The 25,784-nt window shown below is 42.9% G+C and overlaps 1 protein-coding gene across 1 annotated transcript; it reads left to right on the plus strand.

The window, feature by feature from the left end:
- Nucleotides 1-3,344: 3,344 nt before the first annotated feature.
- Nucleotides 3,345-13,859, plus strand: wnt11 (wingless-type MMTV integration site family, member 11). The gene is made up of 6 exons (XM_054626105.1): nucleotides 3,345-3,516; nucleotides 5,044-5,240; nucleotides 7,425-7,669; nucleotides 9,018-9,295; nucleotides 10,085-10,377; nucleotides 12,861-13,859. Exons 2-6 carry the CDS (start codon nucleotides 5,158-5,160, stop codon nucleotides 13,033-13,035), a joined length of 1,074 nt encoding a protein of 357 aa, XP_054482080.1. The 5' UTR covers nucleotides 3,345-3,516; nucleotides 5,044-5,157; the 3' UTR covers nucleotides 13,036-13,859.
- Nucleotides 13,860-25,784: the final 11,925 nt, after the last annotated feature.

A 25,784-nucleotide genomic window follows, 5' to 3' on the forward strand; every position in this document is an offset into this window, starting at 1 on the left:
GGGTCCAGTCAAGCAGATTGGACGAGGCTTGTTGTTTCTGAGGCGATCCCCACTGTGAGCTTTCACAGGAGGGACACCGGACGGTGATTGGATATACACATGGCTGATCTGAGAGCTGTCGCTGTCCGTCTGCGGGTCTGATTTGACCCTTTAGGAACACCGTTGGTAATCCATAATGTTCTTGTTATTTGTCAATAATCTGCTGGCAAGCAGAGTCCTGCCCCGTTCACTGCTTGGTCGGAGATAAGAGGCTGAATGAAAACTAACCTCTACAGATGTGGTTCAGCGATGGTTTCCATTTAAAGTTTTAAGTTGTGGCTTCATTGTATTTAAGATGAGGCTGTTAATCAAACTCCTGGTTTGGATTTCGATTGTAAATTTATCTACGGTCAAATGGGTTTAGCTGGTAATAGAGAGCAGACAGAAGTGAACGTACCTCATCAAAGATAAACCTTTATTAGTTTATTGTTGTGGTTATTTTATCAAAAATTGACAAAATAAAAGGGGACTAGATTTAAAAATAAAAACATGGCAGTGTGCTTATGATGACCTTTTTTTCCGAATGAGGGTCTGGCATGAAAACTAAACAAAATTTAGAACATACCATCTACTTCATTGTCTTTCATCTCCTTTTTAAATCATGAATCATTTATAGCAATACAGAAAATAGATTTAAAACATTCAACATTTTTATTTGAAAATATGAGCACTGATCATAGGAGCCCGGTTTTGGGTTAATGTGTATCCAGGTGGGAGCATGGGAGGATTTTCCAGGGGCACAATAGTAACTCTGCACCCATTCAGGCTCCGATCCTCCTGGGTGAAAGTGGAGTGTCCTTACCCCCCCAGTCCTTTACTCCTAGCTGGAAGATTTGTGATATTGGGCCGAGACTCTTGAGATCTGCAGCACAATGGCTCAACACTGTGAGCCCAAGCACTCATTCCTCCCGAACCTTATGCCAGAGCTGGGCCAACTCCATTCTTCATTCAGACAATTTAAATAATGGATATTTTTTCCTAAACATTTGAACCATTACATTTTTGCAACACGAGAATTGTGATATTTAATTTTGCGCATGCAGCGTTTTACTAAAAGTTCTGTTTCTATTTATGTGCGTTTATTGTTTGGGTTCTTTAAATATTTCATTGGGGTTATGATATCCCATAATTTAAAGTGATTCATCTTATTTACTGATTGAAACTTCCAGGTCACGCTCAAAACCACATCTGGATTAAACAAAAGTGTGTCGTAAAAAATAGAAAAGGAGAAAGAGAAGTTTTGGAAACTTATAAATGTTTTTACTGTAAATATATAAACTTTTCATGTACACAGTAAGTTTTTTGACAGTTATCCCACCGCGTCCAAAGCAGATTACCATGACAGTTAAAAAAGACAATGTAACATTATCTCCGTAGAGACGGGTTTGATCCTAAATGCAGCTCTGATTCTGCGGTTATGTGACATGAATTATTTCATTTTCATGGACTCCAGTGGCTCGCTTACCCCCCCCGTCTGTCTCCCTCAGAAGTTGTCCTCCCCCTCCATGTTGCTTGGAAGGTGAGATGTGAAGATCAAGGGGCTGCGTGTTGATCCTAGCTCAGGAATGGAGAGCCTGAGTGTAAAAAGTCTCTCGGGTAGGACGGGCCCGGTCCTGCTGGAAGCTCCAACGACTCCCACACACACTCACACCCTGTGCCCATTCTCAGTTGACTGCCATGTAAAACACATTGACTCCCTGGGAGTCACGGTACAAAGCTCTCGTACCGTGTGTAAAGCGTAACAGGGGACCCTATTTGGCCAACAGAATCCGACACACGATCCGGGTGTTCCCCAGAGGAAGAGGGCTTGTCGTGGTCTGTAAACGTGTCCGCTCCAGAGACGGCGTGACAACACCTGATCTGCTGTTTCCCCAGAGTGGAGCAGCTAGCAGTGCACGAGGACCAGCCGTGTTAGCTACACCAGTGACAAGGTCAAGGTCTGGACAACAGCTCACTATTGCCTTTGTCTGAGAGCTGGAGGTGCAGCAGATTCTCTGGGAAAGTGTACGTTACTTTCCCCACAGCTGGCTCTGCAGCGTATCACTTACAGTGTGGTTCATATTTAAGGAAATCAGCCGGTGCAGGAAAACTCTATGTGACTTTAAGAAGGTTTTATTTTTAAAATGTAAAGAACACATGTTGGATAGCATTAGTGAGCGCATGTGTGTGCTTAGAATACCGCAGTATCATGTCACATTGTGTTACAGTACCTTGTAATTATTATATGCTATGTACTCACATGAATAAAATGAATTAGTGTCGTATTGAAGTCAGCCCAACTTCAAATTTCAAATTGGAAATTATTCCTGTTTCTAAAAAATATTTTTTATTTCATTGCAGACAAAAGGGTGCGTCTGACACTATGACAATTATCTTTAGAAACATCTACTATGAAAGCTGTGTGCAGGGCAGAGTTTAACCACAGACCTGAACAGATTTGGATAAAAAGCAGACGTTGACAATTTCCATAATAAAATGATTTAATCATTTCATATAATTCTCATAAGGCTGCATGTTTTAAATCAACGGATACAGTAACCTTCATGTCTTGTTTCATTTCAGAGTTTTTAACAATAGTGGCACTTTGTCCTCCATCATACCACACCATATCTCTGTATCTTTTTTAAGAATTAAATACGAAATACCGTTTAATACATGAACGTATCATTTTGGCCTTTTAACACCATTGTCATAATTAAAGCAATTGTTGTGGTGCTAAAATTGATATTGGACCTATTATTTTAGCATATAGAAAGACAGTATAATATCTCTAAAGAAGTTTAGCAAAACTATACATTACTGAGATTTTTGCTATAGAAAATACTCTAATCCAGGGACACTTATTAGGTTTTATATTTTTGCACCAGTTTAAACTAACTCTAAAATTTCACAGCCATATAATAACCGGTATGATTCATTTGTGCCATGAAAACATTTTCTACTATTAAGCACAGCGATGAAGCTCTGTACAAAGTGTCCTTTGAGAATCTTTACTGGCGTTTTATGGGAGACTGATACCAGAGCAGCTATATATTAAAACACTCACATAAGCTGTGTTGGGACTCTTCATCACCACAGAAGCACCATAACTCAGAGCACTCCTCTGTGGGGACATCACAGCTCCTGGGGAATCGAACAAAGTGCGTTCCTATGCTAATTCTAGTCTGACATCAGCAGTGGGATCAAAGCAGCAGGGCAGTGGGTAGTTCTTTAAAGCTGAGTCTGCCTCCCCCCTCTCACTCTCTCACTCTCTCTCTCACTCTCTCTCACTCTCTCTGTCCTCTCTGTCCTCTGTACACCGACTCACCATGCGTACCTGTCCGGAGCAGCTCCACCACCTCGCACTGGATTTTACTCCTGCGTCCGGCTGAAACCGACCACAGACGGATCATTTACCAGATTGTTTTTTGTTCTTCTTCTTTCTTCTTCTTGTCTTGGTTTGATTCCAGCAGTGAGAAGCAGATCGCAGCTGCAAAGGTGAGGAGGAACAGTTGTGTTTGTGAGCGATTTATGAAACCTTTGGGATGATTGAGGGAGTATAAAGATGATTGTTTAGTCACTAGAGTTGGAAAAAAGTCTGGGAAGTTCTGTTAAGTTAAGGATAGGAGAAATAACTGCCTTTGTATTAGAATGATGCATGTTTTATTATATGTATTATCATGTAACAGAAAGGCCTATAACAACTCCCATTCGACCTTCTTCTTAAGACTTTTGTCTCTTCAGTAACTTTCTCTGCTGACAGCATTATTATTAAAGTTATTATGTCAAAAAAAAATATATCCCTGACCGACCTTGTGTCAGTTAATCTCCACTAATTCAATCGTTATGAGTATGATTAATAGTCCACTTGGTGTGCCCGGTTCAGTCCAGTTTATCTTGGCTCTGGTGTGTGTGTGTGTGTGTGTGTGTGTGTGTGTGTGTGTGTGTGTGTGTGTGTGTGTGTGTGTGTGTGTGTGTGTGTGTGTTTGAGGCTATCAGCCTTTATCTTTCAACAGGAGCTGCCATTCAGCCCACTTTAGCCAAATGTAAATTTAAACAGTAATACCACTTATTTTTTTACAGACATAAATAAAGAGTGCAGACTGACTGCTCGGGGAACATCTTATTTTTAACCGATGGTGGGCTGTGTGGAAGTGTTTTCTTTAACATACATACAGAGTGATTGCAAAGCAGTTGAGTGAGACGAGTTTCAGCTCATTTAAATAATTAATATCGCAGTTTCGGACGCGTCTCCGCCAATCAGCAGAACAGAAAAAAAAGAAAAAAAAGCCCCATTATCAGTAGATTGAATGCCAGTTTAAGCTGTCTTCAAAGAGATTGCTTATCGACAGCTCACAGGCTGCAGATAAAGCTTCTGAGGCTCCTCGACTGCTGTCCCTGTTTCTAAAAGAAAAGAATTCACTGGAGCAAGAGGTGACAGATAGAAGTGTGTTATAGAAGCTGGGGAATAAAGTTTAATTGCAGGGAATAAACCCTGTTTGCCTGAAAGCTTCTGGCACAAAGTTGAGCATTTTAGAAATACCATGGGTGAGTAGAAAACAACAGTAAGTAGAATGAGGCCATTTCACATTCACAGTTATTCCTACTGACACACACACAGCACTGCCACCCTCCTGAGAATGTAAGAGACATCTTTGTCTTTAAGGTTTCATTATGTTTTCTTGTTCATTGTGTTTATTTGCATGTAGAAGGAGGTTGAAGCGTTTCATCACAGTGGATTTTCTCTACAGTGTGCTTTGACGCTTAAAATAGTGTCCACAGTTTTGCTAATTTCCCTTTTTTCCCTATCACACAGTTATTCTTTATTTAATCTGCGCATAAAGTTTGAGATTGTCGTAAAACTAAAATAACCTTCCATCTTGTCAGATTTGATCTGTTTCTAAACTATGGTGTATAACCTTGTAAGGTTTTCCGAGCACGTACAGAGGCTTTCACAGCACGCAACAAATACTTCAAAAATCTGCATTGCCAAGTCACTGACGTTATTTATGTTATTAATTGCAGGGTTTAGAAGAGGAGGCAGTGCCATGAGAGTTGACTTCCCAGTCTGAGCCGAGAAGCCCGAACGGCCTCCTTTGTGTTCGTGTCCTGTGTGTGAACCGGAGCCACCGTCCCACCATGAGGAGCAGCTCCCGCGTCCTGCCTCTTGGTGTGCTGGCGGCTCTGCTGCTGTCTCAGGTCTGCTCCGGCATCAAATGGCTGTAAGTATCCTCAGGAGGGTCTCATTCTCCGGGGCCTCTCGCCTCCTTTACGCCGCTTGCAATCAAACAGACGACGTCATGATGATACGCGATATTGCGCGTTTGTGTGCTTCTGTGTTTTATGGAGAGTGGATGGGGCCCGTGGCAGCTTTGAAACGGGCCCCATCATTCCTCAAGTTGCTCCTGATCAAGGGTGAGGTGATTGCGTCCTGTACATGTGTATCTGATGAAGGGGACAGTAGATTAGCAAAGGTTCCACGAGTTATGAAGGGAAAAGCCTTCAGTAAAAGGCTGTATAATAACAAGAAGATAAGGCTAGAGAATAAGAAGGAGGCGACGCAGACAGCGCCAGTGTGTGTAATCTAGTTAGGCCTCAATCAGTGTAAAAATACTGTGTGATGCTGCAAATGCCTTAAATGTTGACACAGATTTTGATTGCTCGTACCGAGCACCATGCCGCTTTTATGGTAAAGTAAAAGTAAACAATCATTTTCACAGTCATTTTGGAAAGTCCGTAAAAAATTCCCAACTTGTTTATGTTCCAATCAAAAGGTTTTGTTTGGTGTTCTCAAAAAACACTTTGGGGTTCTCTGTTGCTTATTTTTTTGTCCGAGTTTTTATCCCCGTACCTAACGTCTGAGCATTTAAAAGTAAATTACTCTTATCGGAGTGAGAGGTTGTAATTAATGAATTAATTATATTCCTTTATTGATCCCCATGGCAGCAGCTCAACTACACAGACACAGAAATTCAAGTACTGCAGCAGCTCAACAACTACACAGACACAGACAATAAATACACATACTATACAACTACACAGACAATAAATACACATACTATACAACTACACAGACAATAAATACTATACTAAATACATACAACTACACAGACAATAAATACACATACTATACAACTACACAGACAATAAATACACATACTATACAACTACACAGACAATAAATACACATACTATACAACTACACAGACAATAAATACACATACTATACAACACTACAACAAACAATAAATAAACATACTATACAACAAAAAAAAATAAAAAAATTCTCACAACGGGAAGATGTGGGCAGATGTGCCCATGAGAGCTTGGTATGGCATGTGCTAAATCTAAGCCCTCTTACGGTCCTGATAATGCACGGCGGTGCAACGCGAAACAGATGCGGCTGTAAACACCTGTGAGTGCCGGGTTACCACCAGCCCAGCAGAGTCCCAGCTTATCATTGGGCATGGAGCGGCGGCCCCCCTCTGCAACCCCTTAATGTAAAACAGGCAGAGGTGAAAGGCGGCGCCGCCTGGTTCTCACGAGCTCTCTGCAGACACGGACAGCAGAGATCAGAGCTAACCTGCTCCACCTGCGGTTTCTCTATTAAGTTAATACTCAATAACTTTAGAACGCTTAAATCAAAAAGTGCAACCTCTACTGATTCATGTCAAACTGGGGCCACAGAGGACGACGCTTTCTATGGCGGCAAATGCAAATGGGACGGATCTATGTAGTTTCTCATCTGACTGTGGATCTTGTGGGCGGCTGTGGCTCAGTGGAGAGCAGGGTCGTCCCCCAATCAGAGGATCGGCGGTTCGATCCCTGGCTCTGGCAGTCCATGTCGATGTGTCCTTGGGCAAGACACTTAACCCCAAAATTGCTCCCGCAGGCTGTTCCTGCGGTGTATGTATGTGTATGAATGTTAGTTAGGGTCCTGATGGTCAGGTGGCACCTTGCATGGTAGCTCCTGTCATCAGTGTATGAATGGGTGTGAATGGGTGAATGATTAGTAATGTAAAAGTGCTTTGAGTGGTCGGAAGACTAGAAAAGCGCTATACAAGTACAGTCCATTTACCATCTGAATTCAGTGTTTTTTTAAAATATATTTCTGGGAATATCTTGAGGCCTCTTCTGTGCTTTAACAAAAGAAAAGCTCAGTGCCAAGAACGTGTCATTTAAATTTTATGAATCTTCGGCTTGACTTTCCTTTGGGATTTTCGCTGCGATAAGACGGTTCTTCTATGCAACAGCGTGCCAAAGTATTTTCCCCGCCTGAAGCGCTATCCGTTTCAATTTTTCAATTGTTTGTTCCCGATGCGTCTCAGAGGCTTGAAATGTGTGTATGCATGAAACTCAAGCGTATTGTAAAACGCATACCTCATCTTTGTGTTTATCCCCTACAGGTCGTTATCACACGCCCCTGCATCCTTACACATCAACCAGACCCAACACTGTAAGCTGCTGCCTGGCCTGGTGTCCTCCCAAGCTCAGCTGTGTCGCAGCAACCTGGAGCTCATGCAAACCATCATCACAGCCGCCCGCGAAGTCAAGAAAACGTGTCAGAAGACTTTTTCTGATATGCGCTGGAACTGCTCCTCCATTGAGATACCCGTTGACGCTCAGAAGTATCCGCCGGATCTCGACCGAGGTACGGCCATTATCGTAAACAGTTTGGAATGACTTTGTTTCCAAAGGGCCGCTCCAAGCTTTTTCTTTTTTTTTTTACCAGCGAGGGTCTGATGTATATGGGCGCGATTGACGTTCAAAGATTAGGTGCTGCATTTTATTGCAGTTCAGTAACTGGTGAAATGAAGCACAGCCCTTTACTATCTGTATGTATTAACATGACTGCGATCTGAAGAACAATGTTCTTTTCAAAAACGATTGCCTCATCTCTCCACTTTTGCTGCCAGCCAGATTATTCCCTCATTTATTCCAGAGAAGCTTTCACCAGGAACTTGTATTGAAGCTGTTTTTTGAGAATACCCCCCACATGCAACATGCATTCATTCTGTATATGAAAATCCAAAGCAATATCTGTTTGCTATGCAGTCCGTCTTAGCTCTTTCTAATGCCCAAAAGGACCTTGAGTCAGCCTGAAGCAGTTGCTGTGTTGTGGGTGGGGGGGCGGTGCAGCGTTCCCCAGGAAGGACATGGCTGCCATTTGCCAAATGAACAGTCTGCACCGAACAGGAAATGGCTCATCTCTGTCCGGGGATGGCTTTGATCTAACCAGCCCACGGTCATACGTGATTTCTTCCCTTACTTCCAAATTGCTCCCCGGCCTTTAACATATGTGCTTTCCTGTGTGCTCACATCACCCCCACTTACATCAGCACTCATTCTGCGTTACCGCGGGAGCAGTGATGGACTATGTTTGATCGTTTCATTTTTGCACTCAATCTTTTTCCACTGAGACTGTAGAGCTCTGAGAAGGAAATGGGATGGATTGCAGAAAAGTCGATTATAAGCCAACCGAAACAACATACAGTAAATTAAAGCTGTCCATTACAGGCCTCATGCTAAGACTTAAAAAATACATTCTGACAAATGATAACATTCTGACAACCTTATAAAATGAACTTATCTCACAAAACCTAAACAAAAATTAGACAAAATATACTGGCAGCTCCCTATATTGCATAAATATATCTACTGCTTTGCTACTAATAAATGCTAGAGCTAAAATTATTAGACAATCAATGGTAAAATAATCGGCAAGTAAGGTAAATATCAATTCATTGCTTCAGTAATTCAGTAAAAAAATGCACAAAACACCTTCAAACGGCTTTTAAAATGTGAGGATTTGCTGCTTTGTCTTTGTGTGATAGAAAGCTAGAGTTTTGGACCGTTTGTTGGAAATAAAGATGCTGCTGCCTAAAAGTTATCATTGAAGTCGAGAGAAATGTATATTTTTGAATGGCTCTTATGTCAGTTTGCGTGACCAGGTCTTCCTTTTTTTAACCATCATTTTGGTTTTGTCTCTGTGTCGTCAGGAACCAGAGAGTCTGCATTTGTCTACGCCCTGGCGGCAGCGACCATCAGCCACACCATAGCGAGGGCGTGCACCTCTGGAGATCTGCGGCTGTGCTCGTGTGGCCCTATTCCTGCAGAGATCCCGGAGCCGGGCTATCGCTGGGGCGGCTGCGCTGACAACCTGCACTACGGTTTGATCATGGGCTCCAAGTTCTCTGACGCGCCCATGAAGATGAAGCGCGCAGGCTCCCATGCCAACAAACTGATGCACCTACACAATAGCGAGGTCGGAAGACAAGTAAGTGAAATGGCCGTTATTTTGCTCCTCTTAAAATGAGTGTAAAAAATGTTTCTAAATATGTTTTAAATGTTGTTTACACTTTAAATTGTATAAGTATTTGTGTATAATTTCATGTAGTTAGTCCAATATTGATACCAGTAATTAAATTCCTCTGATAGTCTAAAACACTGGATCGTGTATCAGTGAGTATGCAAGTCTACGCACTGATTCAATATCACATTATCATTGTATTTTACAGCTTATTAACACTACACAGCAACAACAACAACAACCTGATCTGTACATCCTGTCCAATCGCTACTGCAAATGTGCAAACTGGTACTACACACCTGTGGTTAAACACTCTCATGCACATCTTATCCCTGATAACGCTACATTGTGAAAGACAAATCTGTGTTGAATTCTGCAGGAGGAGAGCTAGTTAACGTTAGCTGTTGGCAGTTGGTGGGCAGCACAGTCTGCCTTGGCTCAAAACAGAGCTAACGGCTAACACACAAAGGTTTTCATTGAGTTACATTATCGTTTAAGCTCTACTCGGTAAAAATTAGTATTGGGCAAAGGTAAATTATGACGTTATGATGTGTTCAAATGTAATCTTGTAGTCATTTGAATTGTGTATTTTTACGCTCTCTCTATATTAACGCACTGGTATCAGACGGTGCTTGGTATCGGTCAATACGCAAGTTCAGGCATTGAAATCGGTATCATGAAGGAAAAACTGATATGGGAACATCTGTAATTGTACTTGGCTGACGTGTACTGTATTTTATATTTCCTCATGTCTAGGCATTGAGAGATGCGCTGGTGATGAAGTGTAAATGTCACGGTGTGTCCGGCTCCTGCTCCATAAGGACCTGCTGGAGAGGCCTGCAAGACCTGAGGGAGATCGCCATGGACCTGAAGACCAAGTACCTGTCGGCCACCAAAGTGGTTCCCCGGCCCATGGGGACGCGCAAGCAGCTGGTGCCCAAAGACATTGACATCAGGCCGGTGAGGGAGAACGAGCTGGTCTACCTGCAGAGCTCCTCTGACTTCTGTCTTAAGAGCGAGAAGCTGGGCTCCGTTGGCACCCAGGAAAGGTGAGACCGCCATGTGGCTTCGTAGTGTTTGACTGTGAGCGTGCATGGGAAAGAGGGGGATATTTGCTTTGCTGATGTTGTTGGGTGTTAGATTTGTTAGCACGACTCACTTGGCTGACAAAGAGGAAAGGGCTGTCCTGGATGTCTGGTGGTCCAGGATGTTGACTCTAGTGAAGTGGCGTCCTGCCTGGTGGCCCCGTTTTGTTTGCAGGCCCGGCTGATAACAACCAGCGGCCCCTGAGAGTGCTCCGTCTGTGGCTTGTCTGAGCATGTGTCACTGAAAAGGCCACTGCGACCACAGTGGTCGTCTCGCTATCTAATGACTAATGCCGTTATTCTTAGGACTGAGTGCACTCGAGCTGATATCGATTGGAGAGGGCCACACAAATGGGGAAATAGTCCGCCATAGATAAAGGTTTATTTGCGCCGCTGGGCTCTGGTGTTTTAGTTGGGACAGTGTTTCGTGTTGCTGCTTTGTGCTTTTTTAGAAGTTGCTGGGCAGAGAGGAGCCCATTTGTCTGAGGGCCTGACTCGGGCAGTGATCAGGCTAAACAGTATCAGAGAACTGTGGCACTAATATGCAGCGCTATCTTGCAAGCTTGTTGAATTTCTCAAATTTTTCCATAACTGAGTTACAGAAAAAAACTGGTTGTTTCTCAGGCTTTACTGTTTAGTTTTGAATTTGAAGGCAAACTTAGAGGATGACTAGTCTGCTTGAGTTTCTCTGTCACCTACATCACCCCACTGATCATCTGTTTAACCAGATGATCAGTAGCATGTGACGTTGTTGTATATACTTTAAATGTCATACATCATCTGTCATATCATGTGTCCCTCAGCCGTAGGACCAGTCTACAGATAACTAGAAGACATGCTTCATGTCAAGGACACTCGCTGTGCCCGATGCGTCCTCTGTATGCAGCCTGATAACACGGCAGCCTCGCACAGTTTGCAATGTTGGTCCTTTGCCAAATCACAAGGCGCCCTCTTTGCTGCCATTGTTACATGAACTTGTGACGCTAATGTTTGTGTATGAGTACGTGTGAGTTTACATGCACGGGTATCTATTGTTTCCATATATCTACACCAGAGGTAGGCACCCTTAGGCATACGTTTAACCAATGGCACAATAGCAATGTGTGCAAGACGAAATGTTGAAGTGCCATTGGCAGTTGTATGGACTGTACCGTAGTTATAGTTTTTTCCCCCACATGCATTCCCCTTAGACCCGTCCTAGTCTGCCAATGATTTGCTCGTACTCGTTGCATTCTTTTAAGGATTTGTTAAGATTGGTAGAAGGTTGGTAGGTCCATGACTTAAACTCAGATGAGGATGTTGTTTTATAAGGATGGCAGCCTTCTTGTATAATGCTCTCATGTATAATTACAATGTCCTCATTATGGAAGGCTTTTAAAAATGTTGCTACGCACGTTTCCTTCTGGATGGAATGAAATTACAGATCCATTGGACATTACATTTTTTATTTGGTGTCATAATTGAACTAAATGTTAACCATAATGGCACTTCACATCAAAGAGACTGCTGAGCACTGGTTTACAATGATGGTATCCGGATTCTCAAACCTCCCTGTGTCCTAAAACTCATTTGCACGGTAACAACATCATATTACTGCTTACTTCTTGCTCACTGGGGGCCACTTGAGGGAAGGTTTTATTGTTATTTACACTTGAATCGACCCTGCTCCTGTGTACATTTTAAGCGCTGACCCATTCACAAGATCTGACAGCTGTGGATAGAATGAGAGAATCTGGGACAGCCAAAGTGAATTTAAGCAACAGTTCTTAATGGACAAAATGTGATCACTGATACGGAAAAAAAAGTGTCACGGCATTGGGAAGAGACGCGCTATTGAAGCTTGTGATTTAGTCTTAAATTACATTACCATGCCTCTGCGTAAACCAGAAGATGTGAACTGCCAAACGCACAGTGCTGTCCTCTTTCCCCACTTACACAACGGCAGTGATATAACTAAATAATCTTTGTCCTTCTGCCCACTTCCCCGCTCCCAATAATCTAATAAACCTGTCTTCCTCCTTCTCCTTCGCTCCCGCAGCAGCCTCAGTGTCTCCCTCAACACACTGGTCATTAACACTCTGCCATCATAAAACAATGCAATTATATGGAGAAGACAAGCCAAAGAAAGGGAGGGCAGCCCTGTGTATTCAGTGTGATTTACGGCGGGGCTATTCTCTGCTCATTCAAGATGCTTTAGGCTTCTGAAACGCTCAAAAGGTTGAGGCACACAGGACGGTCAAGCTCTTTTAAAGGACTCTTGTGTGCATCGTACAAAATGTTTTAGACTGAAGCTGGAAACGCAATTGTTTAAGGCAGGAAACTACACTGAATATCATAGCTTTCAGTCCAAAATGTACTTCCCTTTTCTCCATCTTGTTGCAGCTAATAAATAAACGCAAAAATAAAATGTCTTATTGAACATTTTCACTTTCTTTGTCTAATTTCAGGCAGTGCAACAAAACCTCCCTTGGAAGCGACAGCTGTGAAATGATGTGCTGCGGCCGTGGCTACAACCCGTACACGGAGAAGCTGGTGGAGCGCTGCCACTGCAAGTACCACTGGTGCTGCTACGTCACCTGCAAGAAGTGTGAGCGGATCGTGGAGAGATACGTCTGCAAATGAGCCAGTGGCTCTTTACTTGTACCCAGCCGCCCCCCCGAGGCTACAGATTAACCAAAGCACTACAATACGGAGAAGGCTAACTTTTGTCTTAAGCTTTAGCATGTTTATCTCAACGAGAACTGGTCTATTCTCGTGTCAGTATCACTTTTTGTATCGAATCTCCAAACTGCCGATTGTGCTTCTGAGCTTTTTTCTCTGCTTCACAAAACCTGGACGTGGAGAGCTTGACGACAGCGCCAGTTTACGTGTAGACCACCGTCCTCCTGGGTATTTTCTTTTTCTTGTTAATGATTATAAATCCCCCTAACAGGGATGTTGAAAGTCTATTTTATTATATCTCTAATAAAAAGAAATAATATAGGATTTTATGCTGGAGGAGAGGGATATTTTGTCCTTCGCCCTCACAGACAGAGACTTGTGTTTGGCTTCATTCCACGGAAATCGAAGGGTTCTGATGGATCCGCATGGTACTTTTTTTAAAGGTACTATTAAAACTTTTTTTCCTCTGCAGCAATGGACAATAGGGGAAAAAAAGGAACACAAAAGGGAACTTCAAAGTACTTTTTCAATCACAGAACATTTTTGTGGTTGACGGTTTGGACTCTGGCCATGTGTCCTGTGTGGCTCTAGACGTGCCTGAATCCCTGTGGACTGAGAGACGACTATTAAGGACTTTATGAAATGGTGCATTATCTCCTTCATGTCTGACATGCAGTTCAATATATATTCTATTTTTCAGAGCGTATGAGCTGAACTCATGGATTTTGTAAACCACTGTTGTGTGGGTGTACATACTGTTATTTTGTATACTGAAATAAAGAAAGAAGTATTTATAAAATAATTAAATGAGCTTCACCATCATCTTTACATGGATGTTGCATGTTTTCTTTTACTGTGAACTGCGCCTTTAAGGATGTATCGTCTTACAGAATTTTGGCAAAGACAAAACCCTAACCTCCAAGGCTAATTATTTCCTAAGCTGAGGAACATTTTCTCTAAGTCACTGCAAATCCAAGTGTTATAAAATAGGAGTTTGCCACAACGTATAGCTCACCGTGATTGTAACTCAGCTCAGCACAGTCAGTAATGAGCTGCAGGGATCAACCTGACAGCCTGTTGGGAACCGCTCTCTGAATCACCCAAACCCTGGGAAAGTGTTTGTTTGGACATTCCAACTCCTCACAAAGGCCATTGCAAAGGGATTTTAGTCACTCCTATCACACTCAAACACCCATCTGTCTGGCGCCAGGCCTCTAATGGACAAACATCAAATAAAAAACAAATAGAACAAAGGTAGAAATCTAATTTATTTGGAGCGTATAGCCAGACTGCTGGCCTGTCGGACGGTAGCAGACTTGGCGCTGCGTACAGCAGAGACATTACCCTCGGGCCAGCCGTGTGTTGGTTAAAGTGGTTCCCATGATTCTAAGCTGACAGAAATAGCTGTGGAGTATGTAGGGCCCCATGCTGTGAGCTCACATGATGCACCGCAGCACCGGCCTGCGCAAGCTGCACACTCACTGGAGCTGTAACACTCTTTGACCCCTACCTAGCCTGTGGACGCACACGGCAACTGCCAAACAACCCTGTGTGCTCTGGAACAACAAGGCTGAGGGAAATATTATCACCAGCCATTTAGATTTTAGTGGCCAGTTTAATGATGCTAGTCTTTAATTTCCTTTTTGGATGCAAAGAAAGGTGACCGGGCACATCTTTTTAAGGTTATGCCATAAGCGTTGCACAGTAACAGTATGGCTGAGGGGAGTAACTGAACCATGAACCAAGAATTCTAATAAAGATTTGATAAGAGGATGTTGTTGTGTAGCAGCAGTCTAAAAGTAGAAGACAGGCAGTGAGGGGCGAACACAGTGGACTGTGGTCTCCTGGTTTCGGGGGCAGGGAGGTTCTGCTGCGTGCAGGTGAGCGGGGGTCTGCTCTGTTTGAACACAGGCCCGTCCGTCGACAGCCTATAAGGACTCCTCAGTCACTGGCATTCCTCAGCCTGGCAGTTTGAGAGCATAGGGGTCTGAGTGTGTGTGAGAGTCTGTCACTGGGTTCACTGCTACAGAAATGTGACGCCTCACCTGCTGATCGAGGACTCGCATGTTGGATACAGGTGGCTCAGCCAGAGACCAACTACCAGCAGTGGATGAAAAAGGGCAAATGATGACCACAGAGTCATATTAGTGTGGCCGAGTATGCAAGTATGCAAGTATAGAAGATGGTACTCTAACAGATTTGGTAAATCTAAAGCATGTCAAATACTCTCTGGACTGTTTAAAGCTCTTATGAGTAGGGGCTGTCAATGAGCCAATCAGCTGAACTCTTCACCCTCTAAAGTTCTAAGAACAGTGATATGTTATTTTTAAAAATTACCTCTTCATTTTCTGTCAACTATAGTCAGGCCTAGTAATGTACTGAATTACGAAATTGTGTTTACGTAAATGTTAAAATCAGGTTGAGAAATTCTATGTGAAATTTTCGCAACGTAAACTAAACATGACATTAGAGCGGTTTGGTCACTCTGTTTAAGATAAGATAGTCTGACCGGCTTCTGTCTGGAAATGCCAACTGACCCTCTGAGCAACCATTGCTATAGTTAAGCCGTGTGACTATTTATCCGACCTCAGTCTAACCCTTCTGAAATATCTCACTTGGACGAAGTCCGCACTATAAAACATGTCAGATGAGGCCTGCGTGTGCGAACAATAAGAACCTGCTGTAAACATTGATTTGGTCCACATTCTTCCGTTTGTCTGTCAACACAAAGCCGCGGCTGTGCAGAAGAGTGACCGTGTGGAAAATAGGTCATGAATGGGCTGTCCATTTTTGGCGGGGATGAGGTTAGAAAAACGGCTTAAGAGCCGCCCTTATGTGGGCTGTTAAGGGCCTTTGTGTCCGAAGCAACAACAAAACAAAAGTAAAGTCGACAAAGACGGAACTAATCGCCGCTGCAGTTTATGTTTCTTTTCTTTCTTTCCGTCTTTGTCAGAAAGTATCTAAGTATCTCTCTGCGGTTGGCGTGACCCCCTTGCTCTGTGGGAATTGCCTGGTAATTAAGAAGGAAAAGAGGACTTTAATGGAGAGCAGTGAAAATATCAGGGGTTAATGTCAGCCCGGACAATATAATGCCAATTGCCTTTGTGAAGCCTGCGGTCCGGATAACTAGCTGTGAATGAGGGAGACAAAGAATTTGGCTGAAGTGGTAAAGGCTTTCAGATGAACTGACCCGTACTGTAAATTGACTTTTGTGGACCCCACCCCCACCCTCTAAATAGGAACCCAGCAGTATGTGCTGTTAAAGGCCATTTTTTGTTTCAGTGAGTGTGTGTGGGTGTGTGTGTGTCCTCAGGCATGTTGCTGGGAGATAGCAGATCATGCAAAGCATGCACCTTTCTCTAGATAAAGACAAGATTTCTCTAGATTTATTTTCTGTCACCGCATGCTTTCTGTTGTTTTGTGAATATGTGGAAACATGAGTCATGTGTACACCAAGCTTTGCCTTCATTGTATTACTCTTTTAGATTACATAACACTGAAAACTGATCCTGGAAAGGATCTAGTATTAATGACTAAAGACGACAGGTCATCTATCTTGAATATATTGCGAAAGGAGAGATAAAAAATATATATAATACACATGGAACCTATGCCAACATGAGATTGACATATTACAGTTTAAATGGGATTTCATTTGGTAAAATCTATTTTTTCCATTTAAAATAGAATCAATCATCAATTTTTTTCAACCACTTTGCTCCCTCATTTCAAACGGGAGCTGAGCTCCACGCAGACGTTCAGTTTTTTGTTATGAGTCACAGTGAGTCTCTCTAGGTAATAATAAGCCTACAATTTAATATAGCGCACAAATCAAGAACGTATGTGTGTGACTAAGGTCGGCACGGCGAACAGCTGAAATACTTGGCCATATATACGCACATGTATCACACTGAATTTTTTAATCTGAACTCCAACAGCAAAGCCACAATTATCTTTTATGGTTCCATCAATGTACATATCTTGTTAAACATCTCTATCGTATAATTTCTGTTGTGTTTGAAAACTCAGTGAAACTAAATCAAAGTTACTTAAACATCCATAAAAAGTAAAAGCACTTCAGTTTATATTAGCTTAAAGACATGCCACATTGTTTTGAAAAAAACGAATTTGTTCATCATCAGACTAAACTCGACTTTAAACCGCTGCAACAGATAAATGTGTGCTTCCATAATCTCAACATGAATGAAGTGCGTATCTGGATGGCGGACCATCAGTAAAAGCTATAAAGGGAATGACAGATGAAAAGAGCCGCGGAGAGAGAAAGAGCGAGATTGAATTAATATGAATAAAAGAAGCAGCGGGCTAAGCACGCTGGGAAAAGTAAACACTGGTCCGTGTAATCACAGTAAATATGGCCAGGGGGGCCGACGGAGCAGGCTGCGCCCTCGGTGGAGGAGTCAACAAACCCGAAGAAAGAAGAAAAAACAGCGAGCTAACCGCCATTATTGAGAGGGGTTAAAGGGGGCAGCGACGCAGCCTTTATTCACGTGAAGATCAGTGAGACACCGCCATGTTTACCCAGTTGTCTGGCTGACTTACACAAAGCAAACAGGGTAAAAATTCAAGCAGAGAATTCAGGGTCGCACATGTTAAGACGACTTCACAGTCACAGTTTTAGAGATGTGTGTGTGTGTGGGGGGGTATGTGGAGAATATGGCGGAGACTGTTTCAGACGCAGTTTAAGGCCCAACGACAGGACCAGTGAGGAAAAACATTCACCCATTCGGCAGCATTAGGATCAGCAGAGATGATCTGATAAATGCGGAGGGCCGGCTTCCCGCGCTGACCGCAGATCAGGCGAGGCGCCGGGCCAATTGGATTTGCATTTCATCACCCTGCATGAAGTATTTTTTTTCCCCCTGCTAATAAGCTCATCTAACCATCAGCTGTCACGCACAGCCAAGTTGACTGATGTCATGCAAAACACATCAAAGGAATCCGGTTCATGGCAGATATGATGAAAAAAATATTGAGGAAAACACGAGAACAAAGATTTTACACATGACTTATTATTATTAGTAGAATTAATACTTGTGTTCTCCATCTGTCCATGCAGAGGAAGCGAGGAGTGTATGCCGGATTTACAACGTTTCATGTGTCACAGATGTTTATTGTTAAATCATTTATTCTAGTTTTAATATTTTATGAGTTCATTGTTAAATGAGACAAAAATGTAGAAACGTTTGTAATAAACTAAGTGTCTCGCTTCATTTGAGGCACAGCTTGCTGGCTCCTTTTGTCCAGTTAAGGAAAATTGATGTGCAAGTGGATATTGTTGGATTGGCTTTGTTTGTCACATATACTGATAGATTGAGAACAGATGTGGGCCCTGTTTATTTCTAATAAATATTCCACTCTTGTGACGTGATATAACCCAAAGGTTATATATGAGAATAATTCTTCTTCAAGGTTTTCGTACTGCGTCAGTCAACTCCGGAGGCTGCTGCTGATCACTGTTTTGTATTTGTTGCAGTATTTTGTTAACCCAGACAGCTCAGGTTGAACGCTGGAGCGCCGGGACAAGTTCAGGCCTAAGTGCTAAAAAATGTTCCTCCACTTCCTTCGACAGTCCCAGTTGTTGAGTGGCTGAAACGTACACACAGCCCCTTGGCTCGAGGCAGATGGACCGCATGAGTTCAGTGCTCCAATCCCTCCCCCTGATCTGCCCAAATGCCGGCGCTCTGTCAAGTCGCCTATATGAATGGCCGGGGCACAACAGTCAGACATCTTTTCTCTTGCTGCAGCTCAAGCGCATTGTAATGGATCAATCTTTAGCCCTCGCAAATCTTTCAACTTGAGCTCTGGTTTAAAAGAACCATTTTTTATTTGAGGAAAAAGGCAATGGATGTGAATGAGGGAATGGACTTTATACACACGCATATTTGTTTCGATCTCTCCTTCATATGTAACATAAGGGTGATGTTGAATGGTCGCCAGATACCCCCCTTCTCTTTAATTGCTCCCACATTTCTCAGCCCGAATGAGGTAATACCATTTATTTGGTGAGTGTGTGGGAAGGGCAGCCAGCGAAACCATTATGTGTGATTAGCACTGTTTGCAGCTCTGATTTGATTTGTGAATTGGGTGATTGGTGACACGGCCTGTGGGAAAATAGTTTTTATTTAATTTTTTTCTTTCCGACTTAAGTATACCCAACTGGAAACTATGTGCCACCATCAATCATCAATAACCTGCTACTGAAAGGGAAACAGGTGCTGAAATATTTAAGGCTCCGTCAACTTTGAAAGGGCAAATCAGCAAACATACATCTGTGCTGATATTTTTATGCTGATGTTGAGCAGCTTCTATGTTCTTGTCAAATACTTTTTAAATATCCACCATTTCCCACACTAGAATTAAATTCCTTTAAAACAGAAAAATAAGTGATATTCTATTTTAACCTTGTTATGCTAAAAAAAGAAAAAGGTTGCTGTATTTAAAGCAAATAATAATTTCAGTTTAGTATATCTTTGGTCTTCTTGTTTTTATTTAAAAATATTTTAATCATATTTTGTATTCATATTTTGTATTCATATTTTGTATTCATATTTCTAGTTTGTCTTACTTTAAAAAATCTTGGAAAATGAAAGAAAAGGAAATATAACTACTTTTGCTTTTAAGGTACTCTTCCGCAACTTCACTTTAAATGTATGTGCATTTACTTAATTTTATGAAGTGGTGACAAAATATAGAAATGGCAAGTTCTTTAAAATCTGCATTTGTCATTGTAAAATTGTCCTCACTAGGTTAACTGTTGAGATCTACATCCAACGGGGCAAAAAAACATAGTAAACAGAATTAATGCCAAAATTGATTCAATTAAGACCCAAGATGCAATTAAATCAGACATATAATACTTCATCCTTAAATGACCATTTGTATATCAGAAACTCACCATGTATTACCTTGAGTTCTAAAAGAAAACTTTTCTCGCCCACCTCCACGGCGAACGAAGAATCAAAAAGCAGAAAGAAGTCAACGGCCAGATTACTCGTGCATTATGATCCAAGTCTCATTTATCCACTCATATCACCACTACCACAACTCATGCATCTTCGCTAAAACGTTGCTATTTAAAACACACTTTTCCGTAAACAGTCACGCTTGCTCAGGCTCGCTTCTCGTCCGTTTCAGTCCAGACGAGTTCAAAATGTTTGAATGGTACGGTTTTAGAGAAGATGCATGTGTTCGGGAAGTATAAGCATACGATTGGATGAATAAGATTTAGATTATACTGCACCAATTTGTAAACGCGGCCCCCATTTACTCCATTAAGACTAGTCTCTGTTTTTTTGATTCTCCATTCAAGGTGGAGGCATGCAGGTAAAAAAAATATTCTTCAAATATTTAAGTAAACACAGGCAGTAATTAATGGACAAATGGTCATTTTTTGTTGAAGTAGTCTTTTTAGAATTTAGTATTAAAAATGTTAATGAAAGACATTGAAAATAAAATGTATTTACTTGAATATGTATACATTTTTAAATGTCCTTTGTAATTCTAGTAAGGACCAGTACTTTACTAATCCCCTAAGGAAATATTTTCCTTTTCACTTGAAGGGAGTGACTTCTTCTACAACGATTGTGGGCGGAGCCCTGAGGAGCAATGACGCTGCAGACGCCCGTCCGCCGTGCTGCCTCTGACCCAGAGACCTCAGCCACAGGCCACAGGTCCACTATATTATACCTGCAGCCTGACGCCAGCCTGATTTACTGGCATCCATTAGAGCTGGAATGGACTCAAACCCTCGGCTGGGCTGTTAAATCTACACGCTGATGTAGCCAAGAGGGGAGCAGTCACTGTTGCTGCACTCGGCCTCACCTCCTCCACTTCCAGACACACACTTACACACACACACACACACACACACACACAACACACACACGCTGCTTCTCCTTACTAACCTGCTTCATCCAAATCCTCGCTTCCGACACGCTCGAACAACACAAACACTCCTGGAAATGTGCTCTCTAGATGCAAATAGCTCCACCGCTGTTTGGGTGGGCCTGTTCAGGTCTGGCATAATCGTCTGTCTCGGGTCCTCCAAATGAAAAGAGTGCAGTTAAAAATACAGGTTGGAAAACATACAAAAAGCATTGAGATTCCGATCACACAAAGAACATTCATAACTTGGTAATGGACATTTACAACAACACTGTTAGTTGATGTGACCGAATAGTCTACTTCCTGGCCACGTTAGAAACAGACACGTGTCATCTGTGTGAGTTAAAGCATTCTAATAAAAAACACAATCAAAGGCGGAACTGCGGTGAATGCAGGAGATGGAGCAACGGTTGACTTTTACAAGACAGGAAACGAAAAGTCCATATTGCATCTCAATTGCAACGACAACATGGATTGTTCACATGCAGTAAGATGATCTGCAATTGTAGGAGTCCGATTATTTTCTTAACCAAACGTGTGAGCAGACCAGGCGTCAGCGTCCAATTTTGCTACCAGAGCCGTATACGGCGTCTCTCATATTTGTCTGTTTATTGGTTGGGATAAAAACTTGCCGCAGCTGTAATCCAAGATGGCGACAGCGAAATCGCCAGACTTCTATACATTCTATGGAGCAGACCCTTAGTACTATTCTTAGAGTTAGCCAATCACACTCTTATTAAAATGAAACAAATGTAGTAGCCTGTGTGTGTAGGGGAGAGAAGATTAATCTGTATTTGAAGAAGAATGGCAGTACGGGCTGCTACAAGGAGCGAGTAGGTGTGAAGGGTTAAAGCAATTAGCTCTGTCACATCCTTCGGGGAGCAGCTTTTCCGATGCCCTGCCCGTGTTCCTCCCGCTGCCCTTCTCATGGCCCTGCTGCGGGGCTTCACATTTCCAGCTCTTTTCTAAATAGTCAAGTCCTAATATTTACTTCTGGCTTTTCAAGCCCAGGCAGAGCGGTGGCTGGGCGCAGTCTGTCGGTGCAGAGGAGAGCGGAGGTGGCAGGAACTGATGCCCTCATTATTTCTGCCGAGGGAAACAAACATTTGTCCCTTTCAGGGCCTTGTGTGACTTTGTGGAGGGAGCAGCTGTGGACTGACGGGAGCGGTCTTGTTTGTCGGGTTTGTGTTTGTACTATGAAGCTGTGTGTGTGTGTGTGTGTGTGTGTGTGTGTGTGTGTGTGTGTGTGTGTGTGTGTGTGTGTGTGTGTGTGTGTGTGTGTGTGTGTGTGAGTAAGTGAGTGACCCCGGCTTGCCTGGTAACCAACAAAATAACTCATACAGCTAATTCTGAGACCAACAGCAGAGCTTGTGTTGTTTTGGTGGAAAATGCACTGTACTGCCTCACACCGAAATACTGGTAGAGACCGACTGCATCTGATCACGTGATAAGAATGCCAAGGATGCCAAGCTCAAGCTGGAGGGCAGGAGAAGTGACATAGTTTTCAGTTGGAGAACACTTCAAGGAAGTGCAAGAGACCCGAGGACCTGGAGGATGTTGCTGCTGACCTAAACACCAGAAGACAGCCAAAGAAGAAGAAGCTTAGCTGCTATGAGTTTGATGCTTTATGGAATCACTGCGTGACACCATTGAAGCGTTTTAGTGTTCTAGCATGACCCTAAGGAATTGTTTTTTTCCTTTCACAGCAGAATGACAATGACATCAAATAGAGTTGAGATTCCACAGCTATTTAGCACCGTGCAAAGGAGTCACGTTTTAGGTTTATGCTACACAGAGTAAATGATTAAGGAAGCTTTTTTTCCCCTCTCTGTTGGCACCAGAGTCTCACGAACAAACAAAGACCAAATATTAACCATCTGCTGTGTAGAATGGTCCAACGCTGTCTCTAAGTAAAGTGTGTGTGTGTGTGATTGTCCAGCTTGTCATAAACGGCGTTTTGCCACGTGTTGTGTTTATTATTACATTTGACAAATTGAGATGTAGACAAGCGACAGATTTTTTCTCTTGTTTTCCACTTCTCTCTCTTCCCCTCTCTCTGTCCTCTGTGGTGGGAGCAGATTATTGCCTTGATCACAGTGCATTCCTACACAGATAGGTTCCCTCGAGATTCCGCATCACAATCTTGGTTCCCCTTTGCCCAGCGATCCACAGCTGTACTGGTTCAGCACTTGGCTTGTCACCAAAACCTCTTTGATGACAGTGTTTTATGTCAGGACAAACAAACATGGGAAGCCAAATGTGCTCCGTCTATTTTCATTTCACACCATATGCAAATCTGCTTCTTTTCTTCAGATGATGTTACACATTGACATTATGGTATGAAGGTTGTTTCCTACAGTAGTTTATTCTGTAATCCTTGTAGTTAAACATGCTGGTAGGATGAGGGTTAAACAGCATCAGCTAAATATACCTATAATGTCATATAAATATGTATAAAGTATGTTATTTTCATGAGTAAAAATATGTATCAAGTGACTTTCAGGATAGGGGTGCTTTGTACAAATAAGTTTCCTTTGGGTGGTGCTACAGAAATTGAAAAGAAACCAATTAGTTAGGATAAAAAATTTAAGCTTAAAGTCAAATCAAAATGATGAGAGCTTTTTCAGAAAAACGCACTGCTAATTTCTTCTTTTAATAGGATTTTTTAAAACTCTCTTTTCAGTTTCACTAATCTGAAATAAAAGGAGATTTTATCCAAACCTCTCCATCATAGGGCTTCCTGTCGTGTACCTCTACCGGGAGTCAAGGCAGAACACACCTCACTCCAAGTGCGTTTGACAGAAAGGACTCAGAGCACTTCACAGTGATGGATGGCCTCTTCAATCCCAGAGGCGCTCACACTTCTCCTCTGCCTGCCAACTGGGGATTAGCACCACGGCCTCGGCTGCTGGCCCCAAATCCCCCCCCCCCAATTCCTCCGCTAACCAAGGCGGATCTCCAGCGCGCTACCCTTCAGCCAGCGTAGCTCCATCACAACCCAACTTCGGCCTCCGGCATTCTTCGCTGCGTCACATGGCCCTCGATGCTCGGGCCGATGCTTGACCAGAGGCCGAGTGATCCGAGGGCGGCAGGGTGCCAACATTCCAGCCTGACGGGCGTTTTGTTTGAGGGATTTCCTGTGGGCTTTCATGCCAGCGTGGAACCATTACTGCTGCTCAACAGTCACTGGCTGTGACAGGTGGATCATCCTTCTCTATTGCTTGGAAGTGACACTTTGTGCTTACTAGGAGACTAGGAGAATAATGAAAAAAAAATGGTTGAGCCAGGGTGGACACATTTTATCCTTGTTAGAGAGTACAGACTAAACAAACCTGACAAACCCGAACAAACAAGCGGGTCTGGAGAAGCGGGTGCCAGGCATTCATGAGGAACGGAGGAATGTTGCCCCTTGGCAGCCTTTCAACGGAGGTCACTTCTTCTTATCAGTTTGATTGTCTGAAGTTGTGCAGCACTTCGACCACACAAGGGCCACATTAGCTTTAAATTAGATCATGTTTAGCGCAGATTAAATCAACCCGGCCCCTCAACGAGGTGCAGCTGTGTGTCCGGCTCTATTTTGACTGGGGTGCTTGAGGAGGCTTTGATGAAGACCGTGGAGTGGATCTCTGAATCATTCATCCTTGCAGTATTTCACAGATACGCCTTTGGTCCATCATAATGACTTAGCCAGGGCGTGTGTTGAGACACTAGAGGTGTCTTAAAAGAATGGGAATGGTTAAAAGTTTCTATTTTGCATGTGCACTATTCAAGTTCTCTTTGTCACACCCACATGTGCAGACACTTTCGATTGGGTGGTTTCTATGGAGAATGGAGAATGGAGGACTGAGATCGTTTGGACTCCCAGAGAAGGACTAGAAATCCTGCTAAACCCTCTGTTGGAAGTCCTTCTCCAACAGAGTGTTTATTCAATTCTCCTCCTTAACTCTTTCAGCTTGTTGCTCCGTCAGTATGCATTTGTTGCAATTTGTAAAAAATTTGATTCCAACATCTGTGCCTGAAAACCTTGGCAAAGTAAATTCCCCCCTTAGCTTCGAGTCAGTTGATTTCTGCCGAAGGTTAACAGATTCCGACAAAGGAGGAGGTTGGAAATCTTCTCTGGGCCGTAATTCAGCAAAGTGCCAAGACCTCAATTGCTCACAGATTCGTCCTCTTCTCTGCCAAACGAGACAAGGGTTTCGTTAGTTGTGGCAGCGGCGAGAAGAGAGAAACAAATTATATGCAATGCCACTTTTAGTACCAAGCTGAACTGTTGGTTGGGGGGGAGGGGGGATGAAGCGGAAGGATTTGTCTGACTACGTCGCCGCCAGTCAAAGGAAAGCAGGAAAGCTGAGATGGGCAGATGAGATGGTCCCCTTGTTTCCCCACATGAAAAAGACCCTGACTGGCTTTTTACTTTAATTACTGCTGGGCCTCGGCTGGGAGGAACCATTTCATGTCTGCGCTTTCCGTGTCTTGAATGGCATCTTTGTTTATTTGTTTTTCTGCTTTTGTCTTGATAGATGGCGGATAGTTTGTTTTTCAGTTCTGTCCGCTCTTCATATCTGACACGTTCATGTAGGAGAACTGAAACTGTGCCGGCTGAGGGGAAGATAAAGGGGCAAAACGACGGACCCGGAGACGATCTCTTTGATATCCTTTCAACGGCCGGATCAGATTATAAAGAAATTCCACTTGTTTACATTTTGATGTCGGTCTAACTATGAGCCATAGCTCTTCTGCCAGAATCAATTAGCACCTCCGGAGCCGCGGCTGCTGCTAATAAAAGCTCAACGGGTCAGTAGAAA

The sequence above is a fragment of the Anoplopoma fimbria genome, chromosome 24 (genome assembly GCF_027596085.1).
Source record: "Anoplopoma fimbria isolate UVic2021 breed Golden Eagle Sablefish chromosome 24, Afim_UVic_2022, whole genome shotgun sequence".
Taxonomy (NCBI): domain Eukaryota; kingdom Metazoa; phylum Chordata; class Actinopteri; order Perciformes; family Anoplopomatidae; genus Anoplopoma; species Anoplopoma fimbria.